Source organism: Thunnus maccoyii, chromosome 17, assembly GCF_910596095.1.
Source record: "Thunnus maccoyii chromosome 17, fThuMac1.1, whole genome shotgun sequence".
NCBI classification, from domain to species: domain Eukaryota; kingdom Metazoa; phylum Chordata; class Actinopteri; order Scombriformes; family Scombridae; genus Thunnus; species Thunnus maccoyii.
The window spans coordinates 19,743,712-19,760,605 of NC_056549.1; the positions used below are offsets into that span (position 1 = coordinate 19,743,712).

A 16,894-nucleotide genomic window follows, 5' to 3' on the forward strand; every position below is an offset into this window, starting at 1 on the left:
ATACGATTTTTATTTTTCATTTTTGGGCCTACATAATTTTTATTTTTCTAAATCTATTATATATTTACTTATATGTTCGTCCTTTTCCCGATTTTTTTTTATTTCTTTTTTTAATGACTGACTTTCCTTTACCATTTTCTTAGAATTTTGTTACCTTTGCTATGCACTGTGTCCACTTTTATTCCCTATATGACATTATAGCTTACCGTGGTATTTATTTTGAGGTTATTAAAATGTTTCTTTTTTCACTATTAATCAAAGTTAGCCAACAGTTTTAGTGTGATAGTTTTTAGCGGAAGCTGCACTGTTGTGTCATGTCTAACCTGACAGTGTTCTGTCCTACAGGTTGGACACGTTGTGGTCGGATAGACAGTATTGTACCTACCTGATAGCAGACGAGGCGCACCTGAGAGTGAAGTGCGCCTTCATTCGGCTCCTAAAAGCCCAGTTCATTGTTGACTTTCTTTTGAGATATTAATGAAAAAGGAGTGAGACGCCGTGTACTTTGGCAGCGGATAAATAATTAACCTGACAACTCAAACCGCAGTTTACTGAAGGAATGAAGAGCTGAGCCAGGCTGTAGCGGAGTGCGCCGCCCGCCTGTGTCCAGAGAGCAAAAAAAAGAGAACTAGGCCTCCAGGTGTTTTGTGTTTTGGCTATTTCATGACATTTGAACTGGATACATTATACTGTCATCATGCTCGGAGCGGAGAGCAGACTGGAAAGCCGGCTGAAGAAGCTGGAATCCCTGATGAGGAATCCACAGTCGGCATTAAACTTGGAAACCCTACTGGTGAGTTTGCATTTGCCTTCAGGGTCTGATATGTGACATAACTCTCATTGGGAGATAGTTTTTCACTGTGTCATACCCGAAACATGTCTCTGAACGGCTGTTGTCCACAATGAATAAATACATAAATCAGTAAATAAAGAAATATCAGTGACACACAAGCTGAAGAGGAAGAAGAAAAGTACAAATTGTTGTTTAAGTGTGTACAAGTGAAATGAACTTTCTAACCCTAAAGATAAGCGTCTATGAAAAGCTCAGGTATCATTTTCTGAGTTTATTTATCACTTTGGCTTTTAATCAGGGATGCCACAGAGGGAAACCCCACCTAAACTGAGTGTAGCCACCTTTTCCTGTGTGGAACACAATTTATCCCTCGTTTAACATTCGTAATATGGAAAACAAAAGCAGTGTTTGATTTTGATACAGAAACTGAAAGTCATTTAAGAAAATGAATCAAAGAAGCAGAGGAATCAGTGCTCGCACCAAATCCTACTGTCAGGAGGTGATTGATTCATTGATCTTGTCTCACCACTCCATCATTGTCTGTTTGTGGTTACCTCTTGAGACTCTTAGCGTGGCCTCTAATTGGCACGTCCTTTCTCTGACCTGTCTGAAGAATGTACCTCTGACAACAAATACACAGCTTTTGAGCTGATATGGAGTAGCTTTTGTTCCCTAGGCTTTGCCTTGACAAGATCTCACACACAGGCAACAGTCAAAAAGTCCACTTATTTTGTAGATTTCCTCTTCCTGCTCTCGTAGGTCGTCTCTCCCTACACTGTAATTATGACAAAACACAATTTTAAAGTGTGGTAGGAGTAATGTGTCACAAAACTATACAGACACCTTTGAAGAAATGTCTAGACTGGATTAACGTGTTTTTCTACATGGACTACACTGAATTGTGTGCAGTCATGCAGGTGGCTCAGCAAATGAAATGACCTGATGGGAAAATGAGTAAAGAAATCTGTCCACTGTTGAAGTTATTCAGTTGCTTCTTACAGGTTTGATGTTAACAGAACACCACCAACTGTGGTTGTTAGTCAGGCTATTTTGGTGGCATTTGGAGCAAAGAATAACTCATCCAAACGTGCTTAGGGATCATTATTAAGGTCAATAAGTTGACCTGATGAGTTGTTGAGGCAGTTATAGGAGACTCATGTCATATGTACTTGTCTTCCACATTTAAAACTATCTGCTTTGCAATATTTGCTGCTGGAAGTAACCATGTCTATTCTGAGCACTGATGAGTCATAAACATGTCTGCACGTGTAAAGCCACTTCCCTTAAGTTTATTGGTATATATAAGAGCAACCCCGGGCAATCAATTTCAGCCCACGTCAACTGTCCATCCAAACCTCACCAGTCATCATTTTCAGTTTTTATCTGTGTAACCAGCTGCATCTGCTTCCAAGCAGCTCTGTGGTGGACATAACAATGACCACCATGCTGCCTAAATGCAGGGGAGCTCCCGCACAGGAAGCTGAAGTCACTTCCTGGAATTGAGATGGAGATAACCCTCTATGACCTCCCATCAGAGTTTCCTGTTTGTTCACAATTATTTTTGTGGAGGCGCAAAAGATGTTTTTTGAGGCGTTTTGTGAAACAAATATTTCAGGTCTTTGTCAACGAAGCTTTTAAGAAGGTAGATTGTCGTGAATTTTTATTTCTGTATTGATTGTTTTGCAGGGTTCATTATTATCATAAGTGTGATTGTTGTTGTTCCACCAAGTATTACAGTCATTTCACACTTGACACACTAAAGCATGTGGTTCCTAAGTTACAAATAACTACCAGGATGAGTGATGATTATCAGTCAGTGCATTGATAATTAATGTATTTGTTCTGTGGTTGTATGTTGTGCTGTAATGATTAGTTCATCTGAAAAATATGCAATTATAAATATGACAATCATTAAGTTTTTTTGTCAAGTAAAAGTTACAAACAATTGCAGGCTTCTGAAACATAACAATGTGGTGGTGAGACAATAATAATCATTTTTAAACATCACTTTAGGCTCTTGTGATGGGAAATTTCCCATTACTTCTGACATTTTATAGACTTAAAAAGTGCTAAATAGAGAAATAGAGATATAATCACCTAGTGGTGTTTTTTCAGTGTTTTACAACAGATTCAACAATCCATTTTATACTCAATTCAATACAACATTATTTATCCCTATCACCACCCTCATCAACAAATACACAGTCGAAGGAAAGGATGATTAAATCATGTTTATCACAAAGCTAAAAACAATGAAGGCTATAAGCTTTACAAAAAAACAACTATATATGGAATTGTTAATAAGTACATTAATAAATTGCTATAAATAACTAAACATTCAAAAAGGAAAAATGATCATTCTTATGAGCTCGATGGGGAATAGAAATAATATGTAGTTTCATCTTAATGTAGGGAAAACACTTTATGTATATACAAGAAGATTATGAAGTATCATTGGTCATGAAAGACACAGATCCTTTCTGTTTCTGTGTCTCATTGTTAGTATCCAAACATACAGTAATATAGCAGAGGTAGCTGACATGCAAATGTATGTAAGAGATATGTGACAACTCCTTTGTAAAGAATGTAAAGACATGCAAAGACCAGGTGCTGTAGAAGGAAATGCATAATCAAATTCAGGAATGTGAAGAACAATGCAGCGCAGGCCCAGTTTGTGTACAGAGAAGCAACTTTTTGGCAGAGACTGGATAAGGGCAGGAAACGGTTTACATTTTGAAGCATTCTGAGAACCCAAGATGCTTCATAGTTGCTGAACTTGCTCGTTGGCAATATCAGCTCAAGGTGGAGTAGGTGGGAGGTGTTATCTTAGGCAGGGAGGACACGCAACCAAACTACAGGATCATGTTCAGATTTGTCCAGATTCCAGAAGTTTCATCTTCTTGTCTGTTTAGCTCTGACTAGTCTGAGGCTCAATCAGGAGTCCACAGATTTAAAATTGTAAACCCTGCAACACACAATGTAGTGGTTTGACTGGGAGCTGGAGTGCCAGTCTGAGTGCAAGTCTGACAAAGATCATATTTTTTAGTTGCATATCAGCCAACCCTACAAAGGACCCCTTAACAATCACTAACAACCAGGTATTTCAAAAGGCACCAGCAGACAACAAAAACACACAAGAATTTAAAGTCCATCAAAGTGTATTATACAGTCAGTGTTCAGTACAAAATCCACAGTTCAATTACCAATGAATGAGTCCTTATCTTAACAAAAAAACTCCCCTTTGATAATTTCCACTCACTCTAGTCATGGACTAGAGTGGACTAGAGTGAGTGACAGGAAATCCTAGATAATTTTTTAAAAAACCACATCATCTCAGGTTGTCAGTGGCTTTCAGCTACACTGAGAATTCACAGTCAGCTCCTTTGTGTTACTGGTGTTGAGCTGCAGATTGTTCTCATACTACCAAACCCACTTCAAGACTCCTCCAAGAAAAGAATTCAAGAGCAGCACGAAAAGTCATCCTCTAGCACCAAATTTTAGAATATTCAGTGTGATTCATTCACAAAATTCTATGTTCATCAGTCAGTGAGGTCTTGGTAGATGATTAAAATGACTGTGAATTACAGCCCGTACTAATTAAAGCTCAACACAAAGAATAGAGAAGTTGGATTACATGCAAATGCATAAAACACATAAATGCTCATCTAGCATGTGTGGAAATCTGACATGAGCAGCACATCTTCATAAAAGCTCTAGTTCGCTGTAGGACAGAATATTTCATCAACACTTGAAAAAGCTGTACCTTATAATTCAAGGTGTGCTGAGGTTACAGATAGGGTTGGGTTTCAGTAGCTGGTTCCAAGTCAGGTAATAACTTGTAATAGTAATAACAAATAAATCTTAGTTTATCTTGCCAACTAATTAAATAGTTGGCAACTTATCAATTAATCAACTAATCATTGCAGTTCTACAACCTATTAAAATTTGACAAAATGCGATCAAAACCCAACTCTAATTACAGATGTTATTTTTCATTTAGTAGAGGCTTTAGATGGCACAAGAAAACTTGTGACAGATAGAAATGACAGATACCGACATGGATGTAAAAAGAAAGGGAATATCATGGACATATCGTTAATAAATTTATCTAATGCAATTAGTGAGGATGCAGCAGCCCAACAATTTGTCATACACACACACCCCAAATACTTCATTTGAATCTGCTAAAATTCAAGTGTGATTTACATAGGATTCAAATATTAGAGTTTTCTCTGCAGTAACCATGACCGTTAAAATGCGCACACACACACACACACACACAGTGTAAAATGACTACAGATCCTGGAGCACTCAGCCTGAATCCAGTCCCATAAGCTGTTTGTCCCACAATAGCTTCTGAGCCTGTAGGTCTATTTCCGCTCGTCTGCAGTGGGGGAAGATCTCTCCTCACCGCTGCTATTTAAAGGTGCAGAATTGTTCCACATGCCCCTGCCCACCCACTCACATGTCCCCCGAACAAACAGACTGATGGACACCACCATGGCTGACGCACACACACACGTTGGGTGACTCCACTTGACCCCTGTTTTTGGGCAACAGAGGGTCATACTACACCCTCAACCCTCCCTGTTCCCTACCCACCTGCCCAACTGCCCTTCCAGCCTAATGCGTTTGGATCACAGAGACATTTTGGTTTTACGTGAAACTCAACACCGCTGATTTAAGCACTGATGACACTATTGAGGCCCCAGCTTTCAGTGCGATGCTGCCTCTGCTCCACTGTGTTGAGCAACTGGGAGGGGTTTTTGGGTGTGTTTGGCTGGAGCGGGTGTTTGTTTCGCATCCAGCAGAACAAAACAGAATCTTAGAAATATCAGGGAGTCAAAGAACATTTTTTAACAATGTGATGCTTGAATGAATTATGTAATGGGATCATCTGCAGATAAGGTTTATCTTGTAAATGTTTCCAAGCCCAGGGTGTGTAATTCAAAAGGGCCCTTTTACCAAGTTCTGAGCAAGGATACTGAATATTATCAGTCTAGATGATCTGGTCTGATAGCTGTTAAAGACACGAGAAATCATTTCATGAAGGTAACCAGGAATTTTACCAATGATGGTTTTAAAAAAGGAAAAGGTTTTTATTCCTTCCTTTCACACTTCATTCAGTTTTCTATGCTTTTATCAGCTGGGAGAAGGTCAGGGTTGCCCAATGTGTCCTGACAGATTAATGAGGAAATCATGAAGAATACTTTCCTTCCTTCCCAACATAAGAGATAAGAAAAATCCAGTCAAACTCAAGCAGTAATATTTCCAGTGTTGGATGATATTTGTTTTTCCAATGTAGTGGTTAATTTGAAGGCCCAAATGCACTGAAAGCGACAATTGACACACCTCATTTGATGTGCGTCATTTGATGCTCCTGTGGCACACTGCAGGCATCAGACTTGGAATGCCAACACCATAGAACCAACACAGATTTGCCCTGCTGTTCTTTTTATTTATTGCTACATTAGTATGAATGAACAAAAAGGAGAAATGGAGAGGAGGACAATGAAACTAAGAGCGTCTTTTTCCACAGTAAATCATCTGTTGAATGTTTTAATGGTCATTTATTTAAACGTAACTGCCATAAAATAATCAGAAAATAATTTTTATTTTTTATTTAGTTTTATTTCTCTCCTTCACTAATTTGTTCTCTTCACTGCTTGCTCGATCACCACCATGCTGTCTCTCTCCATTCGCTCGCTCGCACTCTCAGCTTGCTCGCACTATCTCTCTCTTTTTCAGCTGCAGAAAAGACAGCTTTGGTCACTGGGTCCTCATTTGACGCTGCAAAAGCGAAACAAGGTCATAGTAGGTGCTTCAAGGCAGTTTGACACACTTTATAACGCTTATGGTGCACATTTGGTCATTTAAAAACAAATAGATGCACATCAAAACGCGTGTGTCAGATGCTTTCAGTGTGTTTGGGCCTTGAGAGGCAAAATAGCTAGTATTCTTAATACAGTGGAGGGGGCTAAATCTGGAAGTTTCTTTCTATGTGTATTTGTTCATTTATTTAAGTGTAACTGTTTTTTTTGTCTTTTCTGTCTCTCAGGATTCCATGAATGCCTTGGCTCATGATTTGAACTATCCTGCCCTACGGAAAAACAAAAATATAGACGCATTTCTCAACAGATGTAAGATCTACAGTATGTTTTTTGATTGTGTAAATATGGACAAGGTCAAGATGTTTATGCTCAGCCTGAAATATCTAAAAAATCTGTCTGTCAGAGCACACAAACTCTTATCTCGAGATGATGAAAGGCATGACTTTCCAGACGAGAAATCCTTCTCCCCCTGTTATGGATCACATGCTGCAGACAGTGCACAATATACAGTTGTTCTCTCTGGAAAAGGTCACAGATGAGATAAGAAATAAATGAATTGATGCTTCTGTAGTATTTTGGTGAAATGTTGATATTCAGATTGACCGCTATTTGGCCCTGACATATTGTAAAGTCAAAATATTTCTAAAGTTTAAATAGATGTAATTTTACTGTTTTGCAGACCTTCTGTCCTTTGATATCACAGAAACTTCCTGCGCTGTATATTCGTATAGACTAAAGATATCTAAAATCATTTAAATTAACACTAGAGGCCAATTTCTGTTGCTAGAATTCACATCTGTCTCATAAAATTAATTCAAGTATTTATATTTGCACATTGGACAGACAGCAACCTTCCACTAATCTCTTTTTTTTAATCTAAAAACTACTGTGGCTAGTATTTAATTGGGCTGGAAGAATTTCAATTAACTTGCAGTTGAAGACACTCAAAACAACAACTTATGTCTCCCTGATCCAGAAGTGAACAACTGACCCTCTCCTTTGAACACAAATAACTGTAGCTTGACCTTTTGTGTTGCTAAAGTAACGTGCTTGTCTGTTCCCACAGATGAAAAGGCAGCGAGCCAGCTACGAGAACTGCAAGTGAAGCTTGAAGATTTTGACAAAGTGAAGTTGATTGGAAGAGGAGCCTATGGAGAAGTGCAGCTGGTGAGATGTTTCTGCCCGTAAAGAGTTATTGTTTATCAGCATACTTTCATTTTAAATGAGGCAGCAGGGAGTTCAATGTGAAGGGATGTGGGGCAGGAGGAGACGTAGATTGAATTCCTTACAGATGTTTATAAATGGAGCAGCAAAAATTCCAGCAATCTGTGAACCACTAGAGGGAGCAACAATCTGTAAATCTACAAAAGTGCAATACATGTAACATCTGCAACTTGTTTTTGTTATTCCAAATATAAATGGCATCTTTCTTTACATTGTGACCAAGATTAATTGACTTTAAGTAACTGCGGCAAGCAGTTTCCCCAGATGTCTGTCTCGTGCTGGTAGAAGCTTGAATCAGATTTCTGCTGAGTGTCTTGCAGCAGAAACGAGTCTGGACAGGCACAGTGTGTGGGAGAGGAGTGATTCGTACTGAGGGTGAAGTCTGGAGTGGGGGTGTGGGGGGGGGACTTAAAGTGTTTGTGGTTGAAATCTTGTGTAAACATGTCTTTCTATGGGTGTGTACCTTAAATCATGGGTTCCCCTCACTATCTCTCTGTCTCTCTGTCTCTCATGTTATCTTGGTCATTGTGACATTGTTACAGTCTTGTTCTTATTGTCCTTGTGCAGTTATCATTGTTTGCATGCCAACGTCTCCTCTTCTGCCTTCCCCTCCTCCGCTGTAGGTCCGTCACAAGGCCTCTCAGAAAGTTTACGCCATGAAGCAGCTCAACAAGTTCGAGATGATCAAACGGTCAGACTCGGCCTTCTTCTGGGAGGAGAGACACATCATGGCCTTTTCCAACAGTCCTTGGGTTGTCCAGGTGTGCACATATACAGGTTTTGTTCAATGAAACACTTGTAAGATGTAATTTAGTGGAAGTATTGAACATTTAAACATAAACGCAAAAAGCATACTTTCTGTCACAAGGTATATAATATGTATGGTAGGATGAGTCTGGCTCAACAATATAAACAATGAGAAGATATGTAATTATTCAAAGTGCAAGAAAATAACTTGGAAAAAACATTTAGAAATAATTTGTGAGTATGATGACCAATGTTCCTATTTAGAATTTATAAGCAGTATATAAACAAGTAATAAATGGTTGACACATTATAATGTATTTGTTAGCAGCTATTTGTTTATTCATGTATTTTTCTACAACTATAAGTTGTCCTGTTGGCATGACAATAGTGACAGTAAAACACAGTTGTAATAATATGAAATGTGTCTTCATAGGAGAAATTATACATATATACAAATACTGTACATTAAATACATTAATTACATCCGCTTATAATTACATGATAGTAGGATATTAAGCATTTAGTAAACCATTCTAGGGCTGCAACTAACTGTTATTTTCCTTATCGAATGATCAGTTAGTTGTTGTAGCTTAGTCTAACTACTTTCAAAATGACGAGATGAGTCTTAAACTTCATTTTTCTCCTTTGCTGTCATTCAAAGTGTGTCATGGGATAAACTTTTCACCTATTAGTTGATCAACATCAGAATACATAGATCAACTATACATGCCTTTCTCCCACACCGGTGGCCAGGCTCACTACAGAAATGGCTAGAGAACTGAAGTGCTCAGCTAATCTATCTGAAAATAACACTGTCAGTCAGGACTGTTTACTTTTTCATGTGGATGTTCTGACTGACAGTGTGTTTCAATTAGCGGCATACATGGACCCAGAGGATGACCCTTTTTCTTTCAATAATTTAGAGGATGTAGCTCATCGCCTGAACACGTCCATATATGCCACGCAACCACCGGTGTGGGAGCAAGGTATGTATAGTTTTGTATTTATAGTACTACTGTATGCACTCTGATGTTGATCAACCGATAGGCGAAAAGTTGACCCTAGACACACTTTGAATGACGGCCCTCTCATTTGCATAATGAAACAGAAATGCAAAAATAAATGTAAAAAGGAAATACATAAATAAATAAGTTTGGGGAATTAATACAAATGTAAATAAATACAGACGCAAATTAAAATATAAATATCAATTTATGTCATTCATTAATTTTATCAATTAATGAATGCCTATATTTATTTGTAATATTTTTGGTGCATTTAATGGCATATGAATTTATTGAGTGATTTATTTATTTTTGATTTTGGCAGTTTCGGTCCTCCATACTAAAGTATCTTTTACACCTGCGTGCATTATCTTTTTATGTTGATACTGAGCCAACATTTCTGTATATCTGTGGTTGTTGGGCAATATCCATGGGTGCTTCTCTCTCTGTAAGCGAAGTCAGAATGCTGGAGCCTTCCTCCCACAATGAGCAGCTCATCTTCATACAGAAATGGTTTAAGCCCCTGGATTCTGGAGTCGGTGTTGAGGCCATTCCCTGCCCTCAGAAGATTGATTTCTGGGCTGAAACTCCGACTCTGAGTTGCTTTGATCCAGGAGGATCCATGCAGCTCCTTTCACTCAATTCACCACGCATTCTTGTGCTTGAATGCATGTTGGCTATAAATCTCTTTATCCATTGTTTTCAGTTGACTGTACCTTTCCAGGCATAACACTGGTTTTAAGAGCTCTGTGTCTTGATTAACAAGCTGTACAGTGACTTGGTATCTGGACCTGAGTTCAGAGTTCACCTCATTGAACATAGTCCTCAGCCCTATCAGAGCACTAGATCTGCTCCACCACAGTGTGCTCTGCTTCAGATCCTGCATAGTTAGACCTCTGGTGGGAAGGTCTGCTGGGTTCATTTTCCCTTTGCAGCAAGACCATGATTCTGGGTTGGTCAGGGATTGGTTTTCCGTCACTCTGTTTGAGACAAACTGTTTCTAATTCTGAGCAGAACTGCATATCCAATGTAGCACTATCATTGAGTCTGTCCACAGTCTGAGTTGTGTCCTGTCTATTTGCAGACAGCTGGTGCAGTTGAGGATGTTCTGAAAACCATTGCCACCATTTTCTTGTCAGATCAGGTGGCAATTCCTCATCCCATCTGACCCCTCTCTCCCACATTTCCTGGAACAGGCACTTTATCCTGATTGTGAAAGGGGTCAGGAATCCAAGGGGATTAAAAATGTGAGCAGATGACTACAGAACACTTTTCTTTGTGTTCTCCCTTTCCTGCAGAGTGATGAGCAAAACCTTGAGGTCAAACACAAAATCATAAGTTGCTGGTCTCAAAACTAAGCCCAGAACTTTCAGTGCTGACCCATGTGTCTCTGGCTCTATAGTGCAATCCAACAAGCTCTCCTGCCATTTTTCCTTCAGCTCAGGAGAGTTTTGTCATCCATTTGCAAAGGTCCATACCTGCAGTAGACATGATGTTCTTTGCTGTTGTTGTCACTGAGTGGGCCCCTTATACCTCCCTTGAACTTGCAATAAAGTCATCCACCTAAAGTGAGGTTCTGACAGTCTCTACCACTTGTGGTTATTCTGACTTGTATTGCTTCAAATGCTTCCTTGTGGTAGCTGTGAGTAAGAATGGGCTTAAAGAAGCTCCAAACACCACTCTGGTCATTCTTAGCACATGGAGCTTCTTCTCAGTTGGTAAGCCACAGAAATCTTAACAGCACCCTGATCTCATTCTGACAGTAACATCTGCAGAAATGCCTTCTTGATTTCTGCCATGTATGCAACTTCATGCAGTCTGAACTCAAAATGCTCTTAAAATGTGGATTCAGATTGCATCCTATTAAAAGACAGTAATTTAGGGACGAATCATCAAATACAACTTGCAGTTTGGTCGTCACCTTATCCTCTTAGTACAGCATGATGAGGTAGGTAATATCTCTCACTGCCTCAGCCATTCTTTGTTTTAAGTAGTCCTCCACCACATCATTGTATCTGCAGTAGAGCGTAACATCCTTTCATAGTTTCCTTCCTTCCTTCAAATCTTCCAACCTTTTCTTGGCCATGTGGTAGTTGTCCTGGAGTGCAGGATGGTCTTGTCAGCATGGCAGCTCCACCTGGTAACACCCATCCTTATAGATGGAGGTTTCCTCAAACCTCTGTAGAGATTCTATGTCCTATGGGCTTTCAGACTTTTTGCTCGTGATCCTTGTCAGTCTGTGCATCCTCACTGAGTTGAATCTGCATACAAATTGTCTCGGTCATGCTGGACACTGCTTCTGGGCCCTGCACTGCCCATTCAAAGGTGCTCTCTAATGCTACAAGACTCTATGTCAGTCTCTCTACCTGGCCTGATACTATCTGCCAGTAGTAATCTGAGCCAGTTAGCATAGAAAGTTCAGGTTTTTCATCTCCAGGGAAGTCTGTGATTTGTAGACCTCTCCTCTTCATCTCCTTCTGTATATGATCACTAGGAACCTTCATCACAGCTGTGCATACTCGGGGATCTTGACTGCGTCTGTCTCAAGACTCCAAGCTGAGCTTCACTATGTTGCACTTCACTGTTGTTGGAGCAGGGGAGGTTGAATGCCCCTTGTCTAATGAGGGGTAGCTTCAGTGTCTTCACCAAATTCTCATGCACAAAGCTTCCCTAACTGCCTCCATGTAGCAAGCACTATCTTCCTATCTGCCTACCTGCGGGGCCTACCACCCATGCCTTGGCAGTTTGTAGCAGCACAGTGTTCTTGCTGTCAGGCTTCATCTTCTCTGCTTGGGGAATTATTGAGGAAATGATAGTGCCTATATTTTCAAAAGACCGTAGGTGGGTGTGCCTTATTTTCCTCAGAAATGGCTATGTGATGCCTGCCTCCACATGTTACACAAGACACGCCCTTTACCCTGCAGAACCAATATAATAAACATATTGCAATATGTTTAAGGCCTAAACATATAAAGCAACTGCCTAGCTTCTTGAGCCTCTCCTTATGTGCAGCAAACTTGTGGTCTGGACATTTCTCATATCTGTGTTCAGCACTATCACAGAACAGACAATTTTGTGTCGTCTGGTTAGCTGTGTGTAGTGAAGCTGTGGATGCCATGCTTGCTTTCTTTAATTTCATGTCACTGGAGGAATATGATTTGCTACATAGCTTGTGAGCAGACTGGCTCTCTCTCTGATTGTATGGTCTCATCATTTTCAGAGCTCTCTCTCTACTCTGAACCTCCTTCTGCAGGAACCTAAGAACATCAGGCCCCTTCCATTAGTCATCTTCTTCCCCCTGACAGCTATAATCAAGAGCTATGTCCTTTGTAGCAGCATTGCGCATAGCACTCTGAATTCACATTCATCATATGGATGCCTCAGTGCACTGATATCGGATGATTTCTTCACAGGAGTGAGATTCAGTGGCTTTGACATGTGCACATTTACAATGAGATCCTTCCCTCCGAGTCTGTTTTGGAGTATATTAACTGCAGCTTCATAATCACTGTCTGTTAGGGTGAGTCCTGCTACTGCCTTTGCTGCTGGCCCTGTCAGGTAAGTTTTCAGGTAGGTAAATTTCTCTCTCTTCCAAAGGGCACAATTGCAAATGAATTGCGGTGTCATACTGGCTCCAAAATTCCTGCCATTAACTTACTTTCTCATTGAATTTCTCAATCATCAACTTTGGCAACTTAACTGATGCATAACTGTGCTGAGATCTGGCAGAATTTGCGCGTCTGCACTTCCAGGGAATTGTGTTCTTTCATTTCTGTCAAGTTCACACAAGCTGTCCTCCTTTGCTGACAACACAGCCAGCATCTCTCGCACAGGGTTAACAGCTGGATCTTCCTTTTTTAATTAAACATCAATCTGATTTAGTAGTCTTGTGGTGGAACTCTGTATTTTATGACACTTCGGTGTCTATCTTTGCCATCAGCCATATCTCCTGTACCGGGTTTCAGCACCAAAATGTTGTAGCTTAGTCTAACTACTTTCAAAATGATGAAAATCAGGCAATCTCCTTTAGTGAATAAAAAAAGGTATATACATTAGCTTGTGATAACGAAGGGTACACACAATTTGACTGCTAACAACAAACAATAAGTCTTAAACTTTGTTTTTCTCTTTTCACTCTGAGAGCATCATGGGTAGTGAAGTCCTTTTAAATGTGACGTAAGGCATGTGGTCTCTAAATTATCTTCTGTACTTATTACTTTGCAAATCAAGTGTTGAAATGGAATGTATAGTCTTCTTTTAACTCTTTTAAATATTTCCCACATTAACTGTTTCACATGGGTTATTAACTTTTCAACAACCCTTAAAAAATAAACATCAGTTCCATCGAAAGTGACAACATTAGTTGTTCATGTCCATAAAATGTCAGAAAATGGTGAAAAATGTCCAAGGTAACATCCTCATATGTCTTCTTTTGTCCTGACCAATAGTCCACAACCCAAAGATTTTCAGTTTACTATGATAGAGAGCTAAAGAAACCAGCAAATATTCACATTTTAGAAGCATTTTCTTCTTAAAAAATGACTCAAAACGATTAATTGATCATAAAAATAGTTGGCAATTAATTTTCTGTCGATCAACTAATCAATTAATTGACAAATTGTTGCAGCTCCATTATAGACCATTTATTGAATTTTATATATTGCTTATAAATGCTAAAAAGTGGGACTTACCGTGAAGTATCACCAGAACACTCAACCTGAGAAAGTCACCTGTACTGCTTCCTTAAAGAGCTTGAAAAAACATTTAACATACATTATGATTACCAAATTCCAGATGATATTGAATCTTATTTTGAGATAATATACTCTCTCACACACACACACACACACACAAATCTGTATCAAAGTAATTATATGACTCCATTTGTTGTCTCCTAGCTGTGCTGTGCTTTCCAAGATGACCGCCACCTCTACATGGTGATGGAGTTCATGCCTGGAGGAGACGTGGTCACACTCACCATGAACTATGACATACCTGAGAAGTGGGCTCGCTTCTACACAGCTGAAGTGGTGATGGCGCTGGACGCCATACACTCCATGGGCTTCATCCACCGTGACGTTAAGCCTGACAATATGCTGCTAGACCGGAACGGACACCTCAAGCTGGCAGACTTTGGCACATGTATGAAGATGGACTCGGTAAGTTATGTTTATGGTCATGTTGTTGTTGTTTTCAAATTCGAGGGTAGGTTCACAGTTTTTGGCTTACAACAATAGTCAGCTGTCCATATGAACACTGAAAGAAGTTTTGCTCGCTGTAATCATTCCTCCTGTTCATACTGACTATTAAAAGATCCCCTTCAAATGTGCTTTCAGTGTAAGTGATGAGGGACAAAATCCAGTGTGTCTACACTGTCATTTTGTGGAAAAATGCATTGAAAAGTTAATCTGAAACTATATCTGGCTTCAGCAGTCTGAGTTAGTCATATCAAGTGGATATCTGCCATATTTACAGTCTTTTTTTAGCATCAAATTCCCTCTTTGTGTTTCCTCAGACAGTTTCCCTGTTGAGCTGTGGTGGAAGTACAGTAACAAAAAGAGGGACTTTGGCACTAAAAAGACTAACATTGATTTGACTCATTTCAACAACTGAAGCTTCATATTAACTTCATATTAACTTTCCAATACATTTTTGCACAGAATGAGGACTGCGGATTTTGGCCCCATCAATTACATTGTAAGTGCATTATGAAGAGATCTTCTAATGGCCAGTATGAACAGGAGGAATGAAAAAAGAAAAAAAACATTTCAATGTTAATTTGGGCTCCTGACTGTTGTTTTAAGACAGACTCGAAACATTGTGAACCTGTCCTTTTAAAGGAATAAATTTTTGTGTTTTTTTGTGAATTTCAGTCCTTTAATTTTAAAGAGAATATGGCTCCTTGAGTTGAAAGTAAATTGACTCTTTTTAGGGTTCTATTGCACCACCAAGTGTTCAGAATATGAAGTGAAGCTTAATGCAGCACTCAGGTTGTTGGCTGGACCGCAGGGGCCAGCCCTATAAATGCAAAAGTCCGTAACTGACTGAGTCACTGACTGACCAGTCAGTCACCTCGGCCAGGTATCGCCACTTCCTGTATCTGTTGTTTCAAATTAAAAGCCCTCCAGCATTTCTTACATGGTTCAACTATATACTAGGTTTTGACGTAGTCTTGTTTTGAGAGGCCCCAGAAGTTTTTGTGCTAAACAACCAATCTAAAGTAGAGCAGAGGTCCCGCCTCTGCTGTGGTTCAGGACATGTTTTTCCACATTTTGTTTTTACCACTGCAATTTCAAAATAGCTATTTCACAAGCGGCTCCACACATTTGAGCTCTCTGAAAATCTACCAGTTGAAAGTGTGTCATGTAATTCATTTTGTTTGAAAAAAGAACATAATTAAAACCCTCTAGCAGAGATAAACATTATTTTATCTTCTACCAGCCATCTCAGAATATCAGGAATATTGTTAAATTTCTGTATTTCTTACATAAAAAGTGAGGCCCATTGAGAGAGGTCACAATGAAATGACATATCACAATGTGCTTCTGAGTTTGTTTCATCCATTAATTGCTTTACATGGTGATTTTTCAGCTATGGTATACATAGTGTGCATCCGGCACTATATAGTTTTTCAGAAATATGTTTTCTTTGTTTTTCTGTTTACACTCTGCCAACCTTCTACCATCACTACTATTCCATTCTTGCTTTCTCTCTGTAGTATATCTTGTGTATTTGTCTGTCTGCAGACAGGTATGGTGCACTGTGACACGGCTGTAGGCACACCGGACTACATCTCACCTGAGGTGCTCCAGTCTCAGGGTGGTGATGGTTACTATGGCCGCGAGTGCGACTGGTGGTCTGTGGGAGTCTTTATATACGAGTTGCTGGTTGGTGAGTGACCTCGTATATTCTGCCATGTTTTTTATTCACTAACTTGTCAACAGGATATGATGTAATATCTATATAACCATCAACAACTAACAAATGACTAACTATTCATTATGTTCATTTTCTTGCTGTTTTGTAGTTAAAATCTCACACAGACTACTTTTTTCCACAGGTGAAACTCCTTTCTATGCTGAGTCCTTGGTGGGAACTTATGGGAAGATCATGAACTACAATAACACCCTCATCTTCCCAGATGATGTAGAGATGTCTCAGGATGCCAAAAACCTCATCTGTGCCTTTCTTACTGACAGGTTAGCACATGGACCTATAAATCATAAAAACCAACACTTGTCTTTTGTGCTTTGACAAGAATTCAGAGTATTTCACTATTTCAAATACACACAGGC

The 16,894-nt window shown here is 39.4% G+C and overlaps 1 protein-coding gene across 2 annotated transcripts in view; it reads left to right on the forward strand.

Moving 5' to 3' along the window:
• Nucleotides 1-337: 337 nt before the first annotated feature.
• LOC121882549 (rho-associated protein kinase 2-like) overlaps nucleotides 338-16,894 on the forward strand; it is a 38,803-nt gene continuing 22,246 nt past the window's right edge. For both annotated transcript variants that reach the window (XM_042390878.1, XM_042390879.1), the window contains exons 1-7: nucleotides 338-793; nucleotides 6,852-6,933; nucleotides 7,691-7,791; nucleotides 8,472-8,609; nucleotides 14,498-14,758; nucleotides 16,346-16,490; nucleotides 16,660-16,798. In XM_042390878.1, coding sequence (XP_042246812.1) covers nucleotides 698-793; nucleotides 6,852-6,933; nucleotides 7,691-7,791; nucleotides 8,472-8,609; nucleotides 14,498-14,758; nucleotides 16,346-16,490; nucleotides 16,660-16,798 — 962 coding nt within the window. In that variant the 5' untranslated portion in view covers nucleotides 338-697. The remainder of the gene's footprint in view (nucleotides 794-6,851; nucleotides 6,934-7,690; nucleotides 7,792-8,471; nucleotides 8,610-14,497; nucleotides 14,759-16,345; nucleotides 16,491-16,659; nucleotides 16,799-16,894) is intronic.